This window comes from Caretta caretta, chromosome 2 (genome assembly GCF_965140235.1).
Source record: "Caretta caretta isolate rCarCar2 chromosome 2, rCarCar1.hap1, whole genome shotgun sequence".
NCBI classification, from domain to species: Eukaryota; Metazoa; Chordata; order Testudines; family Cheloniidae; genus Caretta; species Caretta caretta.
In genome coordinates, this window is record NC_134207.1 from 259,307,096 (window position 1) to 259,330,446 (window position 23,351).

General features: G+C 45.6%; 1 protein-coding gene across 1 annotated transcript in view; it reads left to right on the forward strand.

Moving 5' to 3' along the window:
• GARS1 (glycyl-tRNA synthetase 1) overlaps positions 1-23,351 on the forward strand; it is a 34,900-nt gene that overhangs the window by 8,603 nt on the left and 2,946 nt on the right. Inside the window, exons 4-15 of the mRNA XM_048837466.2 lie at positions 1,845-1,986; positions 3,213-3,301; positions 4,841-4,917; positions 6,539-6,684; positions 7,555-7,704; positions 9,307-9,469; positions 11,400-11,564; positions 14,434-14,546; positions 15,482-15,622; positions 18,492-18,577; positions 20,803-20,912; positions 22,015-22,108. Of these exons, the coding sequence (XP_048693423.2) occupies positions 1,845-1,986; positions 3,213-3,301; positions 4,841-4,917; positions 6,539-6,684; positions 7,555-7,704; positions 9,307-9,469; positions 11,400-11,564; positions 14,434-14,546; positions 15,482-15,622; positions 18,492-18,577; positions 20,803-20,912; positions 22,015-22,108 (1,476 nt within the window). The remainder of the gene's footprint in view (positions 1-1,844; positions 1,987-3,212; positions 3,302-4,840; positions 4,918-6,538; positions 6,685-7,554; positions 7,705-9,306; positions 9,470-11,399; positions 11,565-14,433; positions 14,547-15,481; positions 15,623-18,491; positions 18,578-20,802; positions 20,913-22,014; positions 22,109-23,351) is intronic.

The window sequence follows — 23,351 nt, forward strand, 5'->3', positions numbered from 1 at the left end:
TAGGGCTCCATGTCTGTCATAGAGGTCACGGAAGTCATGGGTTCCCTGACTTTCCGCAGCTTACGTGACTTCTGCAGTGGCCGGTGTGGCTGATCCCAGGCCCGCCCAAGCAGCTGCTCAAGGGCCAGCCACACCAGCCATTGCTGGAGCGGCTCTGCAGCCAGCCTGAGCGGCGGTCCTTTGGGCGGCCAGAGCAGCCGCTGGTGTGGCGGTCCCTGGCAGCTGGATTCTGTGACTGGCCCCAGTAGCAGCCTCCTGACACCCCCCTCTGCAGCGGGAATTTTTGTTTCTTGCCAGTGACCTGTCCGTGACTTTTACTAAAAATACCTGTGACTAAATCGTAGCCTTAATAATAATACTATGAAACATCAGTGGGTTTTTGGAAAGTTGGCTTTACCCAGTCTAGAAACTTCTTGAAAGTCACCTTTTTTTCTTTCAAGTATGTGTGGGCGTGAATTCCATCTTGTGCTTTTGGACTGTAAGTAGGAAGATCAGAGAGAATATAAGCTGTCCAGGGAACTAATGGAAATAGGGTGGCTGGGGATTTTTTTAAAAGCCAAGTGATTACCTTCTTTCCTAATATCCGTACGTCTTTCTCTGAACTTTTCTGGCCAAGTTAATGTTAACATCACTCAAATACCAGATTCTGCCACTGCCATCGATCCTGTTACTGCGGTGAAACTCTTTTCAAGGAGTTGCACTGAGCAAGTGGCTAAATGTGGCAGTCCAACCTTTTCAGATAATCAGATGTGAGTATCCATTAGAGCAGTGGTTCTCAACTAGGGGTATGCGTAGAGTATGCAGAAGGGGTACATCAGCTCCTCTTGATATTTGCCTAGTTTTACAGCAGGCTATATAAAAAGCATTAGCCAAGTCAGTACAAACTGAAATTTCATACAGACAGTGACTTGTTTATGCTGCTCTATATACTATACACTGAAATGTAAGTACAATATTGATATTCCAATTGATTTTATTTTTAATTATATGGTAAAAATGAGAAAGTCAGCAATTTTTTGGTGGTAGTGTGCTGTGACACTTTTGTAGTTTTATGTCTGATTTTGTAAGCAAGTAGGTTTTTAATGTGGTGAAACTTGGGGTACTCAAGACAAATCAGACTCCTGAAAGGGGTACAGTAGTTTGGAAAGGTTGAGAGCCACTGCATTAGAGTAGCACTGTCTGTCAGGCTGCATGTGTTTCCTGTGTGACCTCAGATTCCAGAGTAAATTTTCAGTGTGGCGTTTACTGGACAACAGTCTGGGCCTTTCTGCTCTTTTCTTTCATTGGAACATATTTGCTACTCTTCTTTCATCGTTAAGCATAAGATGGTGGGTGTCTGAAGGATGCATTCTGTTACAGTACAGCTTCCCCGCAGAGTATACAAGCATCCATCTTCTCTCTGTGTTCAGCTCCCGCCTTCAAATACGCTTCTTCCACAGGCTCCCCAGGAATAATCCACTGGAGGGGGAAGTGTGGTTTGTTTGTTTATATAACATGTATCTGAATCTGGTTGAGTTTTGGCCACAGGCTGATCACCCAGTGCATTGTGAGACTGAACTGTATTAACTTTCTCACCTAGGGCCCAATTCTTGTAGGTGCTGAGCCCTTCCAGTACTTCGCAGGATCGATCCTTCCCATTGTAAGCTTTCGAAGGCAGAGCCTGTTTCACTCTAGTTCGTACGAAGCAGCTCGTACTCAGAGGGTGCTCAATAAATAACCCTGGACTGACACCTAAAAGTTGAAACATTGTAGTTGGTGGGCTTTTGGGGTTTAGTTTTGTTTTTTTTTAATCAAAACAAACTGCTGTGTAAGATTGTGTGACCCATATGTTACTTCTCTTGTAGGTGTTAGTGGCCTGTATGACTTCGGGCCTGTTGGATGTGCTTTGAAGAACAACATTATCCAAGCTTGGAGGCAACACTTTATACAGGAGGATCAGATTCTAGAGATAGACTGCACCATGCTCACCCCGGAGCCAGTTCTGAAGTAAATATGGGTCCTTCTCTCTTGCAGTGTGTGTTCATTTCTGGTAGTGCTAGATTTCTTCCCAAGCCCTTGTAAAAATAACCGGAGGGATACGAGACTAGGTCACCCAATTTGCTACCCTGTTACCCTGTAGCAATGCAGAATATCTAGGTGGCTGCACTTAGCTAGGTAGTTCGTGGAAGCTGCTGTTCAAGTAGATATCTACCGAAGGTTTGTATATGGGCCCCATTATCATAATGGCTGAGAGCCCCGCAATCTGTAATGGATTTATCCTCATACCCCTCCTATGAGTTAGGGTAATGCTCTTACCCACATTTTACAGATGGAGGAACTGAAGAACAGCAACTAAGGGTCTCACAGGAAGTCTGGCAGAGCAGGGACTTGAACTCAGATCTTCCAAATTCTAGATTAGTGCCCTAACCACTGGACATTGCTTCCTCTCCACGTGGAAGCATGGCAGGAACCACTACTCTCCATTCATGGTACAACTGTAGTACTAGTGAATGGTACCAGCCGTGGAGACTGAAGTCCTTTGTTTATCCACAGCACAGGTAGAGCACAGAAAGCAGCAAAGCAATAGGCCTCATACAGCTCCCGAAGCGTGTCTCAACCCTGCCCAGGAGGCAACACCTCGAAGGGTGAGAGTGTAATTCAGTCTCCATACCTCTCCCGTCCCTAGCACCTCTGCGAAAACTGCCAGACAGGATGCTCAGTATGTTCATGGCTGTATGGTGTGGTGTAGATGCTTTCTGGGAATTGGGCTGAGACCATGGAGATGGGTCACTGAATCAGCACTGGATAGTAAAGACTTTCACCTGGTAACAGCTTGGGTCACACTCAAACCAATGACGGAAGAGGGAGTGTCCAAATGCCACTGCCAGACACCTGACCCATCGAGTTCCCCTACAAATGCATCCTTATCTTGCTCCAGTAATTATGCAGTAAACGAAAGAGAGTGTGGTGCTATTTTACTGGCCCAACGTATTAACCTAAAATGGATTCAGGGGGTATCCAGGCTTTCTCAAGGATCCTTATGGCCACAGACAATTTCTAAATGAGGAAACTACTAAATACGGGTCCATAAACTGAAGCAAGAATGAGCCTGCACTTTGGTTGCATGGTTTAGAGGAGATTTCTTCAATGTCGGTCTTCACTGTGGGCTCACATGCTACTCTGGTGCTGTCAAGTGACACTATGTGTTTCTAAAGTAGTGTCTTCCGTTCCAGGACCTCTGGCCATGTAGAAAAATTTGCTGACTTCATGGTGAAAGATGTGAAAAATGGGGAGTGTTTTCGTGCTGATCATCTCTTAAAAGGTACATTCTGAGGCCAGGACTGCCTGAGAGATTTCTTGTGAGTGCTTTATGCTCCGTAGGGGAATGCCCTGCTTATTGAGGATAGACGAGATGACCTAGTAAGTATCTTGCATATTAATGTCTATGGTTCACTAAGGGAGACAGTCACCCCAGTGTAGGTGACCCTTGCAAGACCTCCACCCCATTTAAATATTGTCTTAAGGTCTAAAGTGATGCATGGGACCTCTGCTGTGGAATGACTTTCACGTAATAGAAATACCATACAACAAAGATCTCATTTTTATTTTCTAATAATTCATAGATTAAGCCACAAGGGATTGTTGGATTATCTAGTCTGGCTTCCTGCATAACAAGCCTGACCTTCCATCTAACAAATCTAAACAAAGCATATAAAGGCCATGCTTTGGTCTTATTTTTCTTATTGTTCTGATGGGTGAAACTTGCTTTTTGAGCGAATCTCAGGTTAAATTTACTAGAGAGATGGTTGCAGGACAAAGCTGCTGGACTGCATTTGTTTCGTGGAAGAGGCATTTCAAGGGTACTGTTGAGCTGATATGCTTAGAATCTAGCCTACGTAGCGGGTTTTAAACATGCACCCTGGGCATTTTCTCAGGTTGAAAAATCAGTGTGATTCTTTACATTGATTTGTATTACCCAAACCATGGAATCCTAGACATTAGAGATGGAACAGAGCTGCATCTTGTCCATCCCCTGGTCAAGTGAAGGATAGGTGCAGTCTAGCTTTAAATGGCTCATGCCATAGGGGCTTCCATCATTCCCCTGGTGATATTGTTCTGCATCTAATAGATACTAGCACTAAGAAATGGTCTCAGAATATTCAACTTAATATTTTCTTTGCCTTTATGTAACATGCTAACCAAGAGTGTGTATGTCCCCTCTATGGCTGATTCACAGAGGAAAGCCACCTGTGTTACTATCTGCTAGTGGACCAAATCATTTTGCTCAAGTGGTAGAGATCTGTACTTTGGATCTAGAGGTCCTGGGTTTGCTCCCCACTGATAACTTGCCCTGTGGAGGGTCGCTACACTTAATAAGAAAAAAAAAAGGCTGTACAAGCCAATAGCAGTGAATTCGTATGTATGTGCATGAACACACGAGAGAAGGAAAAGCCTTTCTGAAACGGGAACAGATTTCACTCTCGCGCCTCCCGTCCCTTACCCAGAGCCCCTATAAAATAAGGGGTGGGGGAGGAAAGAGTGACACAGGAACTGTTTGCTAAATATTACACAACATGCCCTATCCTGTCCCCTCTCAACAGAAAACTAGAGAATGTCAGAAATGACAAATTGGAAACACTGGGCCACATCCTCAGCTGGTGTAAATCAGAATAACCCACTGACTTCAGTGGAGCTACGGTGATTCACATGAGCTGAGAATCTGGCCCATTGTATTTTGTCCAGTGGGATGTACATGCATTCTCATGCTTTATAATCCTCTTGATTCATTTAGTTTTAGGATTAGAGTGGTTCAGTGATATTGCTCAAATGTGAACTGATTCCCTACTTCCAATGCTTATAGCTCACTTGCAGAAGCTGATGTCTGACAAGAAATGTACAGCTGAGAAAAAGACTGAAATGGAAAACGTTTTAACGCAGGTCAGTGCTTGAACAGAGGACAATGAAAACTTGATAGATGACGTGGCAGAGATGAGGTGTGGTACAAACATCCAAGAGTGGCATCCTTTCCCATTTCCCTAAGAGAAGAAGCACATGCCGCTTCCCACATCTGTTGTTAACTTTCCAATGGGCACCGTTTTTTCAAGCAGACATGAGGGCTGTAGCATTAGACGTAAATGTCCAAATCAAGCACATCCCCCTATATGCACATCGGTCTCTTAAATATACTTATTAAGGTGCTGCTTTCCTGAAAGGAAATGTTCTATTGGAAAACCGCTCAGAGGGCCCTGTCTTTACCAAAGTCGCTATAGCGTCACTTTGTAACCGAGGGCAGGATTTGTGGACCTTGCTCAGATGTCTGTACCCAAGGTGCTCATTACCTCATCGGGCTCACTGTGCCTCTATGTACAGGAGGTTTTTTGGTTAAGCAGATCCACCACCTATTGCTCTTCAGAGAGAGACTGGTCTCATGCATGCTTCTTCAGCCAGATGGTTGCAGATCTGTTCAGAGAACATTCTCTGTGACCAGCCTAGTGAGGAGGATTACACCCCTGTTGAGCCCCTTGCCCCCCACTCATACACAAGGCTCAGCCATTTGGGCCAGATGCGAGGGACAAGAATTATATCTGTAAGGTTTGGTGGTAGCTTTTTAAATAGTTTTTGTACTGGATCAAAACCTGCAGTGATGTCTCTAAACACTTGGGAATTGTTTCTCTATAAGAATCCCAGTGTGCAGTTGCTCTTGTTTACCATTAGAATGGTTAGTGCTGCAGGCTAACATTCCTGGGCTGCAGTGTGTAAAGATTTGTCTTCATTTAGTTTGTTTGTTTTTTAACGTTCGTTCCCATAGCTTTTAGAATAAGTGCTTTCACAGCCACACACTGTGATGCAATACACAGTACTATATCTGGAGTCATAGAGTCCTGGTCAATAACTCTTCCACAGTACTGCACTGAACTTTGACCCTATTACATTTGTCTCTTTGTGCTGTCCCCTGCTGTAGCTGATAGAGCTAGTAGGCAGTCCCCTTGTGGAAGCTCTTTGCTGCTGCAGTCAGCTTCTCTGCTGCAGATCTGCTCTGCAGTGCTATAATGCAAGGTGTGATGCTTGGCATGTCTTGTGTCTGGTGCACCAGGTAATTACAGGATTGTGGAAAGAGGCAAAACATGGCAGAAATTGTAGTTGACTTTCTTCTTCTCCCTCCCAGCTGTTCCTTTTTTCTGTCTCCCTCCTGCCCTGGCTGGTTTGATTAGAACTGTTCAGAAGGAGGTTCTGTGTAGGTCCTTGTGACTCCGCTGCCACTTCATACCCAACCTTCCTTGCAGAGCTTGTACTTCTAAAAAGAGTGCAGGCCTTGAAAGGCTCTGGGCTGCAGCTGATGTTAAGGTGGGCCCATAGGTTTTTCAAAACTTGTTCTTCCATCCCTGCTACAAACCGTAGCCCGCACCCCAAATAAAATACTGGGTTCCGGTCCTAAAACAATCTCTTCCAGGGTGTCCCTGACCTCATGTTTAATAATAGATGGGAAGGGGGGCGACCCGTAACTGCTTCAACCTTGCCTTGTAATTTTAAAAGAACCATACTTGTGCTTTGTTGCTAGTTGGACAACTACAGTCAGCAAGAGCTCGCCGATCTCTTTGTGAATTACAACGTGAAGTCTCCCGTCACAGGGAACGACCTGTCCCCGCCTGTGTCTTTCAATCTGATGTTCAAGACCTCCATTGGGCCCGGAGGAAACATGCCGGGGTAGGTAGCAGCCTCCTGCTGCCTATTTTCTTTGGGCATGTGGCTAAGAGTGACTGTAATTTTCCATTGCCCAGGATTGGAAATGAGGTCCATACGAAATGGAAAACAAACCACATTTCATCTCGGCAGCCTTCCCTCCACAAATTGCTCCTGCCCAGTCTTTCCCCCAGGCTGCTTTAGAGCTGTTATTGCAAAATAGACTCTTAAGGTGAGGAGGACCCTCACGGCTGTAGTAGCCCATGCAGTTCTTGGACTCCCACTCTGCTTGAGAGGCTGTAGTGGCTGGTGGATGTAGGCTAAACTGTATGGCACGGGACAGCAAGGCCCTGTGAATTGCAGCAGGGAGGGCTGCCACCTGTGCAAGGCCTGGACTCCTGTTCCCCATGCAACAGAACATTATTCGTTCCACAGGTGTCCGTGACCTCTGTGACTAAGCAGGAAGGGGCATGAAGCTAGTCTGTTGTAATGTTAGGTACGTAGCAAAGGTAGCTATCATTTGTGGTCCATGGCCGCCATCTAGGTTGATGCACTAAAGATTGAACGGGGGACCTCCAGAGCTAAAAGCATGGGCTGCTACAACTTGAGCTAAAGATCCAGGCTCTCTAGCTGAGGCTGTAACAGACTCATCCTCTGTGGACTGGCACAGAGCGGGACATGGAACACGCACTCACCAGGGGGCGATGTGAGCATTAGCACTGGAAGTCTTAAATGAATTTAGACAAAGACGAGGTCATGGCTAATCTGTGCGTGTAATTTTGTGCCTGGAATTAGAGACCTGAGATAAAACAAGGCTTCCTCCTTTTTGCATCAAAACAAAGTTTGTCTTGCTTCCCCGTCCAGTCACCCACCTATGTCTTGTTTTTTTTCCAGCTATCTGAGGCCAGAAACTGCACAGGGAATTTTCCTCAACTTCAAACGCCTTTTGGAATTTAACCAAGGCAAACTGCCTTTCGCTGCTGCCCAGATTGGAAATTCCTTCAGAAATGAGATCTCACCCCGTTCTGGCCTCATCCGAGTCAGGTACTGCAAACCTTCTCCCCCAGCAGAACATCTGGCAGGTGGTCAGCTGCCTCTGGGAAAATCAAAGCTCCCTCTGACCTAAGTGTCTCTTTCACTGATTTTCTGTCCACCCTGCTCTTTGGGAGAATGTCTTGTGCCTTGTAAAAGGCTACTAGTAGCTGCATAATAAACGCCTTAAAAAGTAATCAGAGTTTACTGGCCAAGAGTATCTTGGTTATGAGACTCTTGCTTCAGAAACATTGATAAGAATTTGTAGTAGGCATGAAAACTTGGAATTAAAACTTGGTTAGACCTTGGAGTAGTTTTTTTTGTCTCAACCTTAGATCATATGACAAAGAACAAACGGGGACTTTATCTCTTAGATAAGGTGCTACGGGACATTAGTCAAGCAAGAGACCTTCAGATCTTCAAAGCCTTCTGTTTACAATAGGTGGCATCTGAAGTGGGTACAATATTCAATTTCCCTGCCCTAGAATGCACTAAGAGTACCTCCTAAAATGTTCATGGAGTTTCCACAGACTTCAGTGGGTGAGAGATTGTGCAGCTAAAGCTTTGAGGAATTTACCCTTAAGCTGATCACTTTGTGCGTGGCTCGTTTTTTAAAAAAAGAAAAAGAAACCTACCCACCTGACAGAGCTCATAAAAGTTTGGTAGGGAAACCAAAAATGGACCCATTTCACTTTTTAATGATGGCCTTAGTATTGAAACTGTGTCTTTCTGTGTAGATATCTTGTCTCCTGGTATGTTTGGCATTGCAGCTCTGGTTCGCAGATTCTGATCTCTGATTGAAACTTCTTTAGCTTCTGATAGATGTCAGTGGAGTTACTCTGCAGTTACACACGGTGCATGTTGTAAAATTGATAACTGATTAACATAATGACATTTTATGGCATTAGCAGGGGTGCAGTGGCATTACTGGCACTGAGGTTTTTTTCAGCCCTCCTGTTCTCTTTGTTTCTGACTAGATCTCACAACATTATCAGGGTGAGGTCAGGTCGTAACTTGGGTGGGAAACCTCCAGAGGACACAGATGATTTAGGAAAGGATTTGAGTTTTCAGTAGGTGGTGTTCTTCCCTCTGAGTCAGTGATGTGATAACCAAGGTCTAAATCAGTCGTTCTCAAACTTTTGTATTGGTGACCCCTTTCACACAGCAAGCCTGAGTGCCGACCCCCCTTACGAATTAAAAACTCTTTTTATATATATATTTAACACTATTATAAATGCTGCAGTGAAGCTGATTTGGGGTGGAGGCTGACCACTCACAACCCCCCCATATAATAACCCTGTGAGCCCCTGAGGGGTCACAACCCCCAGTTTGAGAGCTCCTGGTCTAAAGGCTTCCAAGAGAATTTGTAGGTACCTTTTAATAGAAGCTAAAGGGGGGGAAACCTCCAACATCTGAAGAAAAGTGGCGTGCTTTCTAATCTCAGTCTGTTCCCTTGGTACTGCACTTGTTGGTGTTTAAACTCCTGATTTGAGTTTTTAACAGGCTAGAGCACATTGAAAAGGCTGGTGGGAAAGGTTCTTTGTGGAAAGTGTGATGGTGGTTTATATGCAGAATAGGCATTAATGCTAGCATCTGGCTCTGTATTCTGCTTAGAGAATTCACCATGGCAGAAATTGAGCACTTTGTGGATCCCAGTGAGAAGTGTCACCCCAAGTTCCAGAGCGTGGCAGATCTCCACATCTTCCTGTACTCCTCCAAAGCCCAGGTCAGCGGGCAGTCCGCCCACATGATGCGTCTGGGAGATGCTGTTGAGCAGGTAATGTTACTTGAACAACCATTCACAACTTAATTCTATAGCATGCTTGCAGGGGTAAATTAATTCCAGACGTGTAAATCAGGAATACCTTCATGGAGTCCAGTGGAGTTACTCCACATGGGCACCTGTGAGATCAAAATCTGGCCTTCATCAGTACTCAAGGGACACAGTCAGGTAGCACTGTCGCATAGGTTAGGCTTCTAGGTTAGTTTTTGGGAGAGGGAGGATGTTAGTGGTACACCTGCTAAAAGGCTGTGGGCAGCCTGAGAATCCAGACCCCCTTTTTGCATCACCTGGCACCAATACGCTATGTGTTGGGTTTGAATCCCCAAAACCCTGATTCTTCATCCGAGTGAGTTAAAGAGAGAACACGACTGGTCACCTAAAAACAAACACTGATTGAAATAATACAGAAACCCATTTAGATTGAAAATCCTTTAGGTTGGAGGCCATCTTTTTGTTCTGTCTTGCAGGGATTAGCACAGTGGGGTTCTGGTCCATGATTAGGGATGATAGGCATTACCACAATGTAAATAACATGCACTGTTGTATAAAAGTATACTGTTATGTCTGTACGTTTTGGAGACTTTTTGGTGCAATTCCTTGTTGATACTAGATGTTTGTAACAGAACATTGGTGACTGTGTTGTACTGATGGTATGAGATGACTGGTAGCGCAAGGGGAGTGGTTTGTCTTGCAAATTAATAAAAAAGAACAAAACAACCTCACACAAACTGTCAATACAATAATTAAAGATGATTCATCAATAACTCTGCTCAAATTCCCAGCAGCCAAAATGATCTCTCTGTGGAGGGGTGGGGCCAGAAGTGATGGGAGGGAGTAAGAACACTTTTGTAGACTCTTTCCCTATCCCTTCCTTTTCATCTTAGCCTCTACATATTTTGTTCTTTAGGGCCTGATCTGAACCCTTTGGACTCAATCCATTCTTTAATCTGGCCCAGAACCTTTCCTCCTCAGTCAGCTCTTCCAGACCCTCTAATCCTGTTAATCATTTTTCTTCGAACTCTCCCCATTATGGGGCCCGTGCATTGAGCCTGGTAGGCATGGGTTCCCAACTGCCTTACAGGCATTCCAAAACACCTCCGGAGGTCACTTTGTAGAAACCCCATTTTAGAGGTGGAAAATCAAGCACAGAGAGGCCGAATGACTCGCCTAAGGTCCCACAGCAAAGCAAAGGCAGTACTGGGAGCAGAACCCAGGAGTCCTGACTCCCAGTTTCCCTGTCTTAATCGTTAAACCTTCCCTCCATAATCTACAGAGCTACACTTCAGTATTTGAAGGTGGCCTTTTCATAGATTCCAAAACCAGAAAGGATCATTTTGATCATCTGGTTATGACTTCCTGTGTAACACACACTGTAGAACTTCCCCAAAGAAAATCCGAGAGTGCCTCTTTCAGCAAAACATCCACTCTTGATTTAAAAATTGCCCGTGATGGAGACTCCATCATAACCCTTGGTAAATTGTTCCAGTGGTTAATTACTCGCGTTGTTAAAAATTCACACCTTTTTTCCCATCTGAATCTGTCTTGTTTCAACTTCCAGCCGTTGGCTCGTGTTAGACCTCTCTCTGCTAGACTGAAGAGCCCACTGTCAAATGTTGGTTTCTCTGGGTACGGTGCAAAGCCGTGATACGGTATTCTGCTACCTGGCAAGTTCAGTAGTTTCAGTCACAAATGATGCGCTCGCAGCTCTTCTGTTGGGAGATTTTCCTGCGCAGTACAGAGATTTTGCTGGACTGAGCTCATGATGCAGTGGGTTTCAGGACACATATTGTATCTCAATTTACCACGTGCAGCAGCAAGAAGCTGTCCCTCAAAAGTGAAGTAGTGTCCGCTGTCTCCAGTCTTTCTGAGGCGACAAAATGTTGTTGTGGAAAGTAACAAAGTGTGTGTTTCTTTCTCTCTCTAGGGTGTGATCAATAACTCTGTACTAGGTTACTTCATTGGCAGAATCTACCTCTACCTTACGAAGGTTGGTGTATCCCCGGATAAGCTGCGCTTCCGACAGCACATGGAGAACGAGATGGCTCATTATGCCTGTGACTGCTGGGATGCAGAGTCCAAAACATCCTATGTAAGTTGCCGGATTAAACCTACCAGCAGGGTCTTGAGTTGCATGTTGCACTTTCCCCATGCACTGATATGTTCCTAGTCTGGCACGCCACTAGTGAGATGGTCTCCCAACTCTGTTTATTAAAGTGAAGAAATTCAACAGGTAGGTTTAAGGCTCCTCTCTGCTCAGCTTCATGCTCGCACAACTCCATTGACCACAGTGGAGTCACTCCTGCTGGACGACTGCTGCAAGGGGAACACGTTCGCCGCCGTGCAGAAGGAACACGTGATGTAAACCCTAGTCAGAGGACATAAGTGGCATGTGGATGAATTGCACCCAAGTGAGAAGAGAATCGGGGCCCTATGGTTTCCAGCTTGTTACCCCAATAAAATCAGTGGTGGAGGAGACTCTACTGCTGGAGCTGTGGGCCCAAGGCAGCTTCCTTCCTGCTCCATCCCCAGCCCCCCTTTGACTATGAGGGCTAAAAAAGGACTCCCTGCTGCTGGGAAAGCTACTGCTCCAGGAGCTGTTTTCCCAGGACCTCTGTTCCTACTCCACTCCTGCTCCCCCTTTGCTGCTGGAAGAATTTTGTGATGTCGGGACTTAGTGTACACTATGCTTTCCTATGATTGTTTGTTGGGCTTTTAAGATCTTGTGTGTATATATTTTTTTAAGTGAACAGGAAGGTTTGTTAGGGGTGTAGCAGATTTTTACACCCTCCTCATTACATGTTTTTAGAGAGCTTATTGCTACTTCTATTAATCTCGATGGTGGTCTTTATATTAATCAGCAGTGATATTTTTGAACGGAAGCTTCTTAGGGGGCTCTTCTATTGATCAGTTATGGCAACTGGAAAGAGAAGAAACCTCACGTGTAAGAGAATCAGATCAAATCTTTTAGCTGGAATTGGGTTGGGTGAATGAGTAGTTTTTCCCATTAGAGTAAAGCCCTCTCTGCACCTGACTAGTCTTTTCAAGTGGGACGGGGTACACTAATTCTCAGACTACTGAAACTACTTTGAGAACTCCGAGGAATTGAATCACAAGACAGGGTCAGAAGGCCGATGGGATTCTGCCAGCCACTACGAACGAAGGCCCTACCATCGCAGTGATCGTCTCATGGCAGATCCCTGCAAGAGGCTCTGTTGAAGTCAAGAGGTCCAAACTGGGTTGTTTCTGCATGCCCAAGGGAAGGCCCATGCAGAGCCCATTACAGGATGGGGACTTTAGGAACACAGTACCAGAAGGGACCTCCTTGGTCATGGAATCCAGGCTTCTGCTCTTCTAGGTTTGGATAGCTGGTTCAGTTAATTAGGAGTTTGCTTTAGTTTAAGATATGAGTAAGGATCTTCAGGTTTGGCTCTGTGTGGGTAAAAATACAAGTGTTCTGGCTGAACACTAATCATCTCAACTCCTTATTGAAGTAGCTGAGGGGTTGGCCATCAGTAGTGTCATCACAGCCCACTAATGGATGATGTTACTATGTGTAAAGTTGTACCAGACTTTTAATATCAAGAATCACTGGAGCTTGACTGAAACTGAATATAATCCCTTCATAGAAAAAATCCTGTAGAACTGAAATCCTTCTCTGTTCCTACAGAATGTTTAAACCAACTTACAGAATTCTGTAGCAGGGGTATAACTCTGCAGGATGGCTTAAAAATTCTGTAGAAAGGTTATCCTTGTCTGTTATATCTAATAGGTTTTTCTGTCATACCCTATTGGTTTCCTCCCTGTGAAATTCTGTAGGACTTTCCTGCATGGAATGTGTTGGAGCACAGGGATGTTTCCTGTACACACATCCTCTTCGGGTATGTCTGCACTGAAGAAGAGGTTTGTGTAAGCACGAAAGCATCTGTCTCCCCAACAGAAGTTGGTCTAATAAAATGTATTCCCTCACCCACCTTGTGTCTCGAATATTCTGGGACCAACACGGATAGAACAACACTGCATGCAGCACATCTGAACATACCCAAGCAAGCTTTGAGCTAGCTACCTCAAATAGCAATAGCAGCGAAGCTGAACAAGCCTGCCCTGGATCCTGATATGTACTTGAATGGCTAGCCTGTACTGCCGTGGTGTCTGGGCTATCTGCCGAGCCTGCTTGGGTATGTCTGCACATGCTGCATTCGCAACTCTGATTGCAGTGTAGACAGACCCTTTGAGTCTTTCTGTTGCCAATGAGGATTCCATGCAAGCAGGTTTTGACTGCGTATACATGTGGGTGCACGTGTGTGCACACGCACGCCAGAATGTATGGAGAAGACCAATGTGCCTTGTCTCATTTATGGCCACGTTGTAAACCAAACAGCTCAGTGGTTTTACTAAAATATTTGGAATTCATTGGCAGTGCTTTGTGCAAATTAATTTGGTCACAGACTCTTCCTTTCCACACAGGAACGTATGCAAGGAAATGCTTCAGTCAGTTGTGAATCATATGTTACTTAGCAGATCTTAAGCATGGCATCTTTGAGAGTTGTAAAGAGGCAAGTTGGCTACTCTGCCCCAAGCTCATGAAGTGATAAAAGCCTCAGTGATACCCAGTTACTCAGCTCATCTCATGAACGCTTACGTGAATGTAAAAAATGTACGCTGTTACCCAGGTCCTCTGCTGGTGTAAGTCTGTGTAGTTTCACAAGCCGCGGTAGAGAACCTGGCCCTGCATGTATATGCACCTTGTATATTACATAACTGGTTACTTCTCGAAGCAAACGGAGGGCCGTTCAGATTAGGGAGGAGCTGGTGGAACTAATGCTGCTTATCATAACAGAGCTAATTGGATAGCAAAACCAGGCCTGGGAGCGTGGCGGGCTTAGGGGCATACAAACATGTTTCATGGTTAAGCGAACAAAAAAACAGACTGCTAAAAGCTTCCACTTTTGCTTTTCTAGGGTTGGATCGAGATCGTTGGTTGTGCTGATCGCTCCTGCTATGACCTCTCCTGCCACGCCAGAGCCACCAAAGTTCCACTGATAGCTGAGAAGCCTCTGAAAGAACCCATATCCTTTGCGAACAAAAGAGATCTCCCTAAAGCTAGGCAGCATCTGAAACTGAAATGTCCTGAGGCCTCTGCAGGTCTGGTCAAAGTTAGACCTTTGAGTGAGTGTCTAAGTTAAATCAGGAGAGCGTGATGCTCATAGCAGTGTAATGAATATCTTTGGGGCTGACCCAGCAAAGACTTCAGCGGATGAGTAACTTTACTCGGGTGTGTAAAGTAAATACAGGCCAAAGTTTGTTTCCTGGCTCCTTGGTTTCGATTTGTTTATTTTCATGAACATTTGAAACATTATACCAGTTACTTGCGAAGGAACTTTGGAGCGTTTAAAGAAGGGTGTGAACCCATTAAAAGGTAAGCGGGTGTGGTCTGCTCAGAGGATTCAACCTGCCAGGCTGTCCGCTGGCTCAGGACCACTGATTTCGCACCCCCATATGTCACCTTCAGGGGGTTGGGAGGGACTGCTTGCCAGATTGCCTTGGTACCTATCTGGCGCGTTTTCACTGAGGTGGTGAGCTGCGACTGGCTCTGGGTCAGTGGGGAAGGCCTGGTGGGCCTTTTCTTGAAGATATTGGATTAGATTCTGTTCTTGGGTGCACCAGTGTAAATCTGGAGTAACTAACTGAAGCCATTGGTGTCACTCCAGATTACTCAGGTGTAACTGAGATCAGAAACCAGCCCAGTGTGTAAAAATCTTGCTCTAATAGCGTCCATATTCATGCACGTATATGCTGGTCTAAAGTACTGACAGACCAGGAAGTGAACAGTCCCTCAGAGGTAAGCTCTCAAATGGGTGTCAGCACCGAATAAGGTACGATGACAAAACACGGACCCAAATTCTGTAGGTGCTGCCATAATTACATCTGTTACCCAGTATGAACTAATGAAAGTGTCAGGTCAGAGTGTCCTCTGAGCTCTATTTCCTTAACTGCTCTGTACAAAACAGCCAGTGTTGTTCAGTTTGAGGCAAATAAGGGAGCCGTTGGCAAGGCCTACAAGAAGGATGCGAAGCTGGTGCTGGAATACCTTTCCATCTGTGACGAATGTTACATCAGCGAGATGGAGAAGCTGCTGAATGACAAAGGGTGAGAAGGCCCTGGGTGTGGGGCTGAATAAGATTTTCTTAGCAATTACCTACGCCAGGGATACCCAAAAAGCTGCTTGAGTAAGCTCAGTGCATCCTTCACCAGCCTTGCCAGTAACGGAAGGCCACGATAAAATGGATCATCTGCAGTTTTTACTGCTGGTGGCTTAGCCGAGAGGCAATTCTTTGCTGATGGATACATGTAAATATTAGGGTTATGTGCGCTTATGCTTTGGTTTTAAAAGGTTTACATGCAAACTAGGTGCAGCCTGCTGGCTCCTGGCAAGCTGCCCTGTGTGTCACGTAGGAGCCAGTCCTGCAAGGTACTGAATGTTACCTCTGAGGGGGTGAGAGTCCTCAGCTCCCACTGACTTCACTGGGAGAGGAAGCTGTTCAACAGCTTGTGGGTTGGGGCTCACGAGCTGGCCAGCACTGACAAAGGCGGTCAGGTCTGTTCTGAAATAAGATGCATTCACATGGGAATGATTCCTGCCCAGTAGGGATTTCTTGGTTCATCAACAGGCTCATAAGAATAAGAACATGAGTCTGGCCAGACTGGGTGAGACCCATGGTCCACCTAGCCCAGTATCCTGACAGAGGATTTCTGGCAGAGGCCAATGCCAGATGCTTCAAAGGGAAAGAACAGAACGGGGCCATTACCAAGCGATCCATCCCCTGTCCTCCAGTCCCAGCATCTGGCAAACGGGTTTGTCGAGCTATCATTGGGTAAAACACGGGTGGGAGTAGCACAGGTGGCAGCAGCCAGTCTGACTTCCGGTGCCATTCGGGTTGTTGCGGTGCTAGAGAACAGTGAATATGGAGGGGCCGGGCACAGCCCCGTTGAAGTAGGTGCTTTCCGGTTGGTGAGTTAGGAGGCTCTGCCTGACTTCAAAAGCAGCATCGTTACGTTTCTGAGTAGGGTTAGCTTAAAAAAATAAATAAAGCTGCAGCTCCTATGTTTGAAATAGCTTGTGCAAAACAAGCCCCGTGGAGTGACTACTGCGCTGTGTGGGTTTTTCCCCCAGTATTAGAGCCAGTTTGGTGTTTTTGTAAGTGTTTCAGGAGTGTCAAGGTAACTAAAGTGCAGGAAAAACACTACTTGTAATTCATCCAAACCAGACCTCCGAGACTGAGAAATTATCGCGGGGGCGCATTGGTCCCCCAGGAGAAAGTTAACCCAATTCCTTAACCCTCCAACGGAGCAAAGCAATAGCAGCATTTTTCAGTGGACGTAGCTTTTACCACAAAGGATGGCAATAGTTCAAACGCGACTCCCTGACGCATCCACATTCAGGATGTGCCTCTCTAAACGTAATCTCCTCTGGAAAATTGGTCTCAATGCAGGCAGCTTGGCACACAGCCTTTCATAAATGCACCCATTACTGTGTTACACACCCTCCTGGAAGCCATCAGGTTAGTATACCTGAGACACCACTACTGATTCACCAGCATGGGTGCACGGAGCCAGCTGTGTGCTGAAGTGCCTGTGGTTAGACCTGCTTTATGGATGGTTAAGTTTAGATGACTCTGTTCTGTAGGTGGCTGCCATACAAAATGAGGCAGAGTTTGTACTACAGCAGCAATTTGCCAGCTGGAAGTTTAATAAAATCTTTCCTGTTTGTGAACTGGATATTTAGGGCCAGGTTGACATCAGTGGGAGTTCTGCCTGACTGAGGACAGCTGGGGGGCCAGGAAGGGATTTGCTCCCCCTTACCCCAGTGTATTTTGGGGTGTTTGTGGTTTTTTTAAAATTTCCTTCTGAAGCATCAGGGATGGCCATGGCTGGAGATGGGACATTGGGTGGGGAAGGCCAGGGCTCTGAGGTGGCACCATGCAGTCTCTCTCTCGGGTGCTTGGCTGGCTGGTCCTCAGATGCTAAGAGTCTAACTGATCGCCATATGTGGGGTCAGGAGGGAATTTTCACCAGTCAGATTGGCAGTGACCTGATGGTTTTTTGTTTTGTTTTTTTTTGCCTTCCTCAGCAGCATGTGGGTGCAGGTCACTTGCCAGGATTATCTGGCTATATCTCATTCATTTCCCTGCCATAGTGGAGGCCTCAGACACTGACGCACCTCGGTCCCTGCTATTCTCTGCCTGTGGCACATGTCTAGTCTCCTGTGGGCTGTAATAACTTGGCCTAAGTTAGGTTGTTGAGTTTAATGTGTGGGTACTGGGTGGTGCTGGTAGCCTGTGCTATACAGGAGGTCGGATCAGTTGATCTGGTGGTCCCTTCTGGCCTTATACTCTGACTGTTAAGGATTTGGCCCTATAGCAGCTGTGGGTTAACTTTTTTTGTCCGCCTTGAGAGAGCAACACCAAATGTTGTAGGAATCAGTCAAAAATAGATTTTGGCCCATCCACTTGTTTGGGAAGCTTTAACAGATCAATAATATCTTTGATTTTTCCAATTCCCATTCAGAGGTCAGGTACTCTCCATCAGAACTCAACTGACATGAAAAGTATGTGTGTGTTACAATACATGAGAAGTCTGTAATGAATGAATGTCTGGTTGTCCTGTGGTTAATTTTTCTTTTTCTGTATTTCACCCTGGAACCCTTCCATATTGTAATTGAATTTGCTCCTGGCTATTAACCACATTGCTTTTATGTTCACCAATGATTATGAAAAATTTTATTTTACAACAATAATAAAAATGCTAGATAAAAACTTTAAGTATTTAAAAAAAAAAGAGAGACGTGCTACTTGTTTCTTCCTTTGATCTCTGGAGTTTGAGCTGACTTTTCTGTATAGCCCCCAAACCAGTTTGGTTTTTAATGTTTTAAAAAAAAAAAACCAGCAAAACGACATAAGGGAAAGTGATATAACTAGTTTTGTTGACTAATACTAAAGCACTGGTATTTTCTTTACAGGGAATTCACTGTTGAAACTGAAGGGAAAACTTTTCAATTAACAAAGGACATGGTCAGTGTGAAGAGATTCCAGAAAACACTGCATGGTAACTTCATTTACTTTTTAAAAATCTTAGAGATGGGAAGCTGATCACAATACATTTTGAGTGCAGGAGAGATAAGCAAATATGAAAGTTGTGGCCAAAATTTTGAGACTTAAGTGCTTAAAATTAAGCACCTAAATCAGTATATAGGTTCCTAAATAAGTGGCTCAATCCCAGAGGTGCTGAGAACCTGCTGCTTTCATTGGAATTTCATTCAATGGAAGCACCTTGGTAAATAAAGTTATTTTTATTACGGTGCCTAAGTTTAGGTACCAAGCTTTGGGGCTAATGGTTTTTTAAAGAAATGTTCCCTCTGTTTTCAGATGAATTATTTCCTTTCAGGATAAGTTCCAGCACAGGATCAAAGTTGGTCAGACAGTTATTTATAGGATTCCATCTTATAAAAGAATCACTTTCTGTAATTATCAGTAGGCAGACTGCCTTCTATCTATGGTACTTACATGGCCCCCATTACCGCTATAGGTGAGGCACCTGCAATGTTCAATGTATTTAGCCTCATAACATCCCTGTGAGGTTCGGCACTGCTATTCTCCCCATTTTAGAGGTGGAGACTAAGGCCCAGAGAGTCTAAGTGACTAGAGCTGGTAGGAAAAATTCCCCCCGAACATTTTTTCGTTGTTCGCTGATTTGTCAAAATCAAAATGTTTCGCAAAACTGTTCAATTTTGACAGACTTCTGACACAACCCAGGCTTGGTCTCCTGCCAGCTCTCCCACCTGGGCTTCCAGGGCCCACAGCTCCAGGATGGCTCGCCATGAGGATGGCCTCAGAGTCAGGGAGCCCTGGGCTTCCGAACTCTTGGGCCAGCTGGCTCCTCAGTCTGCTCTAGGAGTTGTGTATCTGTGAGTGTCACAGCTCCCAACTCCTTAGCAGCCCACCAAGAGATGGGCTGTGGCAGGGCCTGTGCTCCCAGGGCTTCCAGGCTCCTGACTCCCCACCAGGCTGAAGACGAGTTTAGTCAGTTTCATTGCTGCCATTCAGCTATGGACAGTAGAGAACACTGACAGTCGTGTCAGTTTTAGTCAGAAGCTTGCAGGGTGCCTGCCCTCACTGCAGGCTGCCAAGCAGGTGGCTGGGGATCCCAGGGGACATATCACTTTGGAAATACCGTGTGCCTGAAAGGAAATATTGCAGGATTTCAGTTCTGCAACATTTTGGGGGGATTTGGCTTCGTCCCAGTTTTTTCCAAAATCTTGACAACTTTTGTGGAAGTGAACTTTGTTTTGCCAGCCAGCTCTGTTAGTGACTTGACTAAGGCCACATGGGAAGTCTGTGGTCGAGTTAGAAATTTAACCCATTTTCTAACCCAGAGATCCAGGTAGGCATCCTAACCACTAGACCATCATCCTTCCTCAGCTTTTTTTAATCACTTACGAGCCAAGATTCAGAGTACTTCCTGTTAGGTGCAGAGCATCCTTAACTCTTACTCTGCCTCAGAGACCTACGCAATCTGCAGGCATTAGCAAGGTCTCTAAGTGCCTGTCAGTCAGTGGTAGAAAGTAACTACACTCATAGTCCATCTCCATTTTATTATCTCAGAGCAGTCAGCTGGAGTTTTGGTTGCTGGTCACTTAATTTGTATTAGTACAGACTCAGAGTTCAGCTTATCCATGGCTGGAAGGGGAGGCATAGCCAGAATGAAGGAATCTAATGTTCTGTATCCATGTTCCATAGGGCTGTGGCTCTTAGAAACAAATTAAAAATGGTGTAAGATGTCCTGTGAATATAATCCCGGTGGGAGACGGTGTTGTGCCACAGTGGCTGGCAGAGCAGCACCGGCCTGTTTCACAGAACAGTTGTTGTTCTAACCAGTGAAGATGGGAACACGAGGCTAGTACATCAGAAATGGCTTTTCAGCATATAAACAAAATAGCATTGCCACTTAGAAGCATACAAGCTGGTTCCAGAAACTAACAAACTCTTAACTTCTCAATTTGTCTGCCAAGGCTTTCTCTAAAATGCTGTGCCGTCTCCCCCTCTCCTTTGCTCAGACAACTAGATTCATACTAAAATGATAGCACCCTTATCAGTATGTGTCGTCCAAATCTTGATCTCCAAGTATTCCCATTGGAAGCAGAGCTATTTAAACCCATCTCTTTATACATTCACCTGCAGTAAATCCAGACCTGTGTGAAGGAGTGCAGGTTCAATCAAGTAACTGTGCTTTTGTAAACTGCCTTTCTGAATGCAGTGTGTTTTGTGCTCTAGTGGAAGAAATAGTCCCGAATGTGATTGAGCCCTCATTCGGAATTGGAAGGATCATGTATACGGTGTTTGAACACACATTCCATGTCCGGGAGGGAGATGAACAACGAACGGTGAGCCTTCATGCGTCTTTGGGTTGGTTGAGAAGCAGCTGTGGGCATTTGATTCCATACCTTGAAATACAAAACAGATCTGGGAAACCCCTGTTAGGTCAACTCGTTCCTCTCCCTACCACGGCCGGTGCGAGTTGTGCCGAGGCACTTACAATTATCTGGGATGGTTTGCACTCACCGTACTACTTTGGAGGGGAGGACTTTCTTTTCCCTGTGGGCTGAAACTTGGCAGGTCTCCCTCGAGGGGAGTGAAGTCCTTTTAAGTGATTTGTCTGTGCTTTTGCCATCTCAGTACCATGCAGGCATCCTCACGATCCTGGCTTGAGACCTCCCTGCAACTGAGGTCAGAGGGAAAGAGTGCATGTTCTAGGTCAGACTGGTGGTGTCCATGATGCCCAAACTGCAATCCAAGGAGCACTCACTGGTGGCCCATGGAGAGCAATGTAGCACTTGGTGCCAGCCCCCTTTCCTTGTTTCCCACGGCTACGTTTTTTTTTTAAAGAAGCTACATTTCTTTTCCAGCTGAGGTTGCTACTGTGATGGGATTACAAGTCGGGGCTGGAGGCGGGAGAGATGGTCTGTTATCTAGTCTCTCTGTTAAGATGTGATCCACCTGTGCAGATTCTTGGGAACCTGTGCTGTGTGCAGAAGGAAGGGAGGGATGGGGTAAGATGAGAGCATGAAGGCTGGGGAAAGAATCTTACTCCAATTCCCCTCCCTTTGGAATGATGTTTTTTGTTAACTTTGTTAATAATGAACTAAATCTCACAACTATTTACAGCCATACTTCCTATCTGAATCAAGTCTCTGTTTGAATTGGAGAGGGGGTCTGCTAGATCCTAAGCACCACCATCCAGGGAGATGCATTGGGACTAAATATTTTAGTCCCCCCACACCTTTGTTTTCAGGGGTTTTGGGCGAAACATGCCTTTACCTCTGAAGCTTTAATGATGTACAGAGGGCCAGCTCCTCTGCTGGAAGAAATTGGCCTAGCTCTACTGATTTCACTGGAGCTGTGCTGACTTACCCCAGCTAAGAACCTGGCGCAGATTGTAGCTGCTTAATAATTAAACTCGTGTTTATTTTGACTGTATTTGTGTAGTTCTTCAGCTTCCCGGCAGTTGTAGCGCCCTTCAAATGCTCTGTCCTTCCTCTGAGCCAGAATCAGGAATTCATGCCTTTCGTCAAGGAGCTATGTGAGTAAATGCCACACGACCATGGATTGGAAAGATGTGGTGGGGGGGTGGAAATCAAGAGTGGGGGGGTCTTTTAATGATGCTTGTTTATGCCAAAGGTAGTAGCATGCACCTGAGGTAGGGAGAACTCCAAAGCTTTCAGCATCTTCTGTCATTGGAGACCTCTGCATTGATGTGAACCAGCCTTGCAAATTTATCATATAAACTTATCAGCTTAGGTACAAAATATGCTCCTTTGCTCTTTACCGTGAGTCCTAATGAAAAAACTGTTATTTACCTACATGTCAAAAAATGTGACTCACCCTGTCCATGTAATGGCTGCGGTGAGTAGTGTGTTTGTTGCTTAGAGCAGGACAGGAGCCCAGACTGCTGCGTCCTGTTCCCAGCTCAGCCACTTACTTGCCACGTAGCCTCTGAATAAAACCTAGACCTCCTTGTGCCCAGCCCTGGGCTTTAGTTTCAAAGGTAGCCCTTCCCCTCTGGTATGTCAAAGCACTTTGCAAAGTAGTGCGAGAGAGCACAGTAGCAATCGCTGTGTAAGTCGGTGGAACAGCCGTGAGGTCCCACAATGTTAGAATCAGGGCTTGCTTGGAGCTTTTGTTTTCAGCTCTTTGAGATAACCTGTCTGGGCCCAGACACTGAGATGAACCGGTTCTTTAGTTAGTGTTTCGCTGCAAGACCTTTAATGTCAGGCTTGAGAGACCCTTGATTCGGTGTCCTCTTTCAGAAGACTTAGCAATGCACGATAGAGTGCTAACCCTGCACTATAGTGTCTGCATGGTGTGGGTATGAGCCTGAACCCTGGTGTGGGCCTCGAACCCGAATCCTTCTGTCACAATAAAGTCACTTCTTACTTTCTAGCCCCCAAAGACATGCAGCCTCCCCCCAATTATTACTAATGTTGTACCCGAATTGCGCTAGGTGCTTTATAGGCATAGAATAAGGAGCAATCCTTACCCCGAGGAGCTTAAAACATAAGGGCCAGAATCTCCCACCCTGGCTTCGTGGGCAGCCCCACTGACCTCAGAGGGACTGACTGCAGCCAGGTGGCGACACAGGACCCTGTGTGAACAACTTCCAGTTAAGAGTTGGGCCGAGCAGCAAATAACCGGCGTGGGGAGTGGTTTTGGGTCCGCCTTGCTGGGACAGTAATGCCTGTCCATTGGTACTCCCCTCACCCTTTTCTATTTATCACCCTGTGGGTCTGAGTCCTTCTGATCCTCCAGCCCAGCCGGGCTGTTGC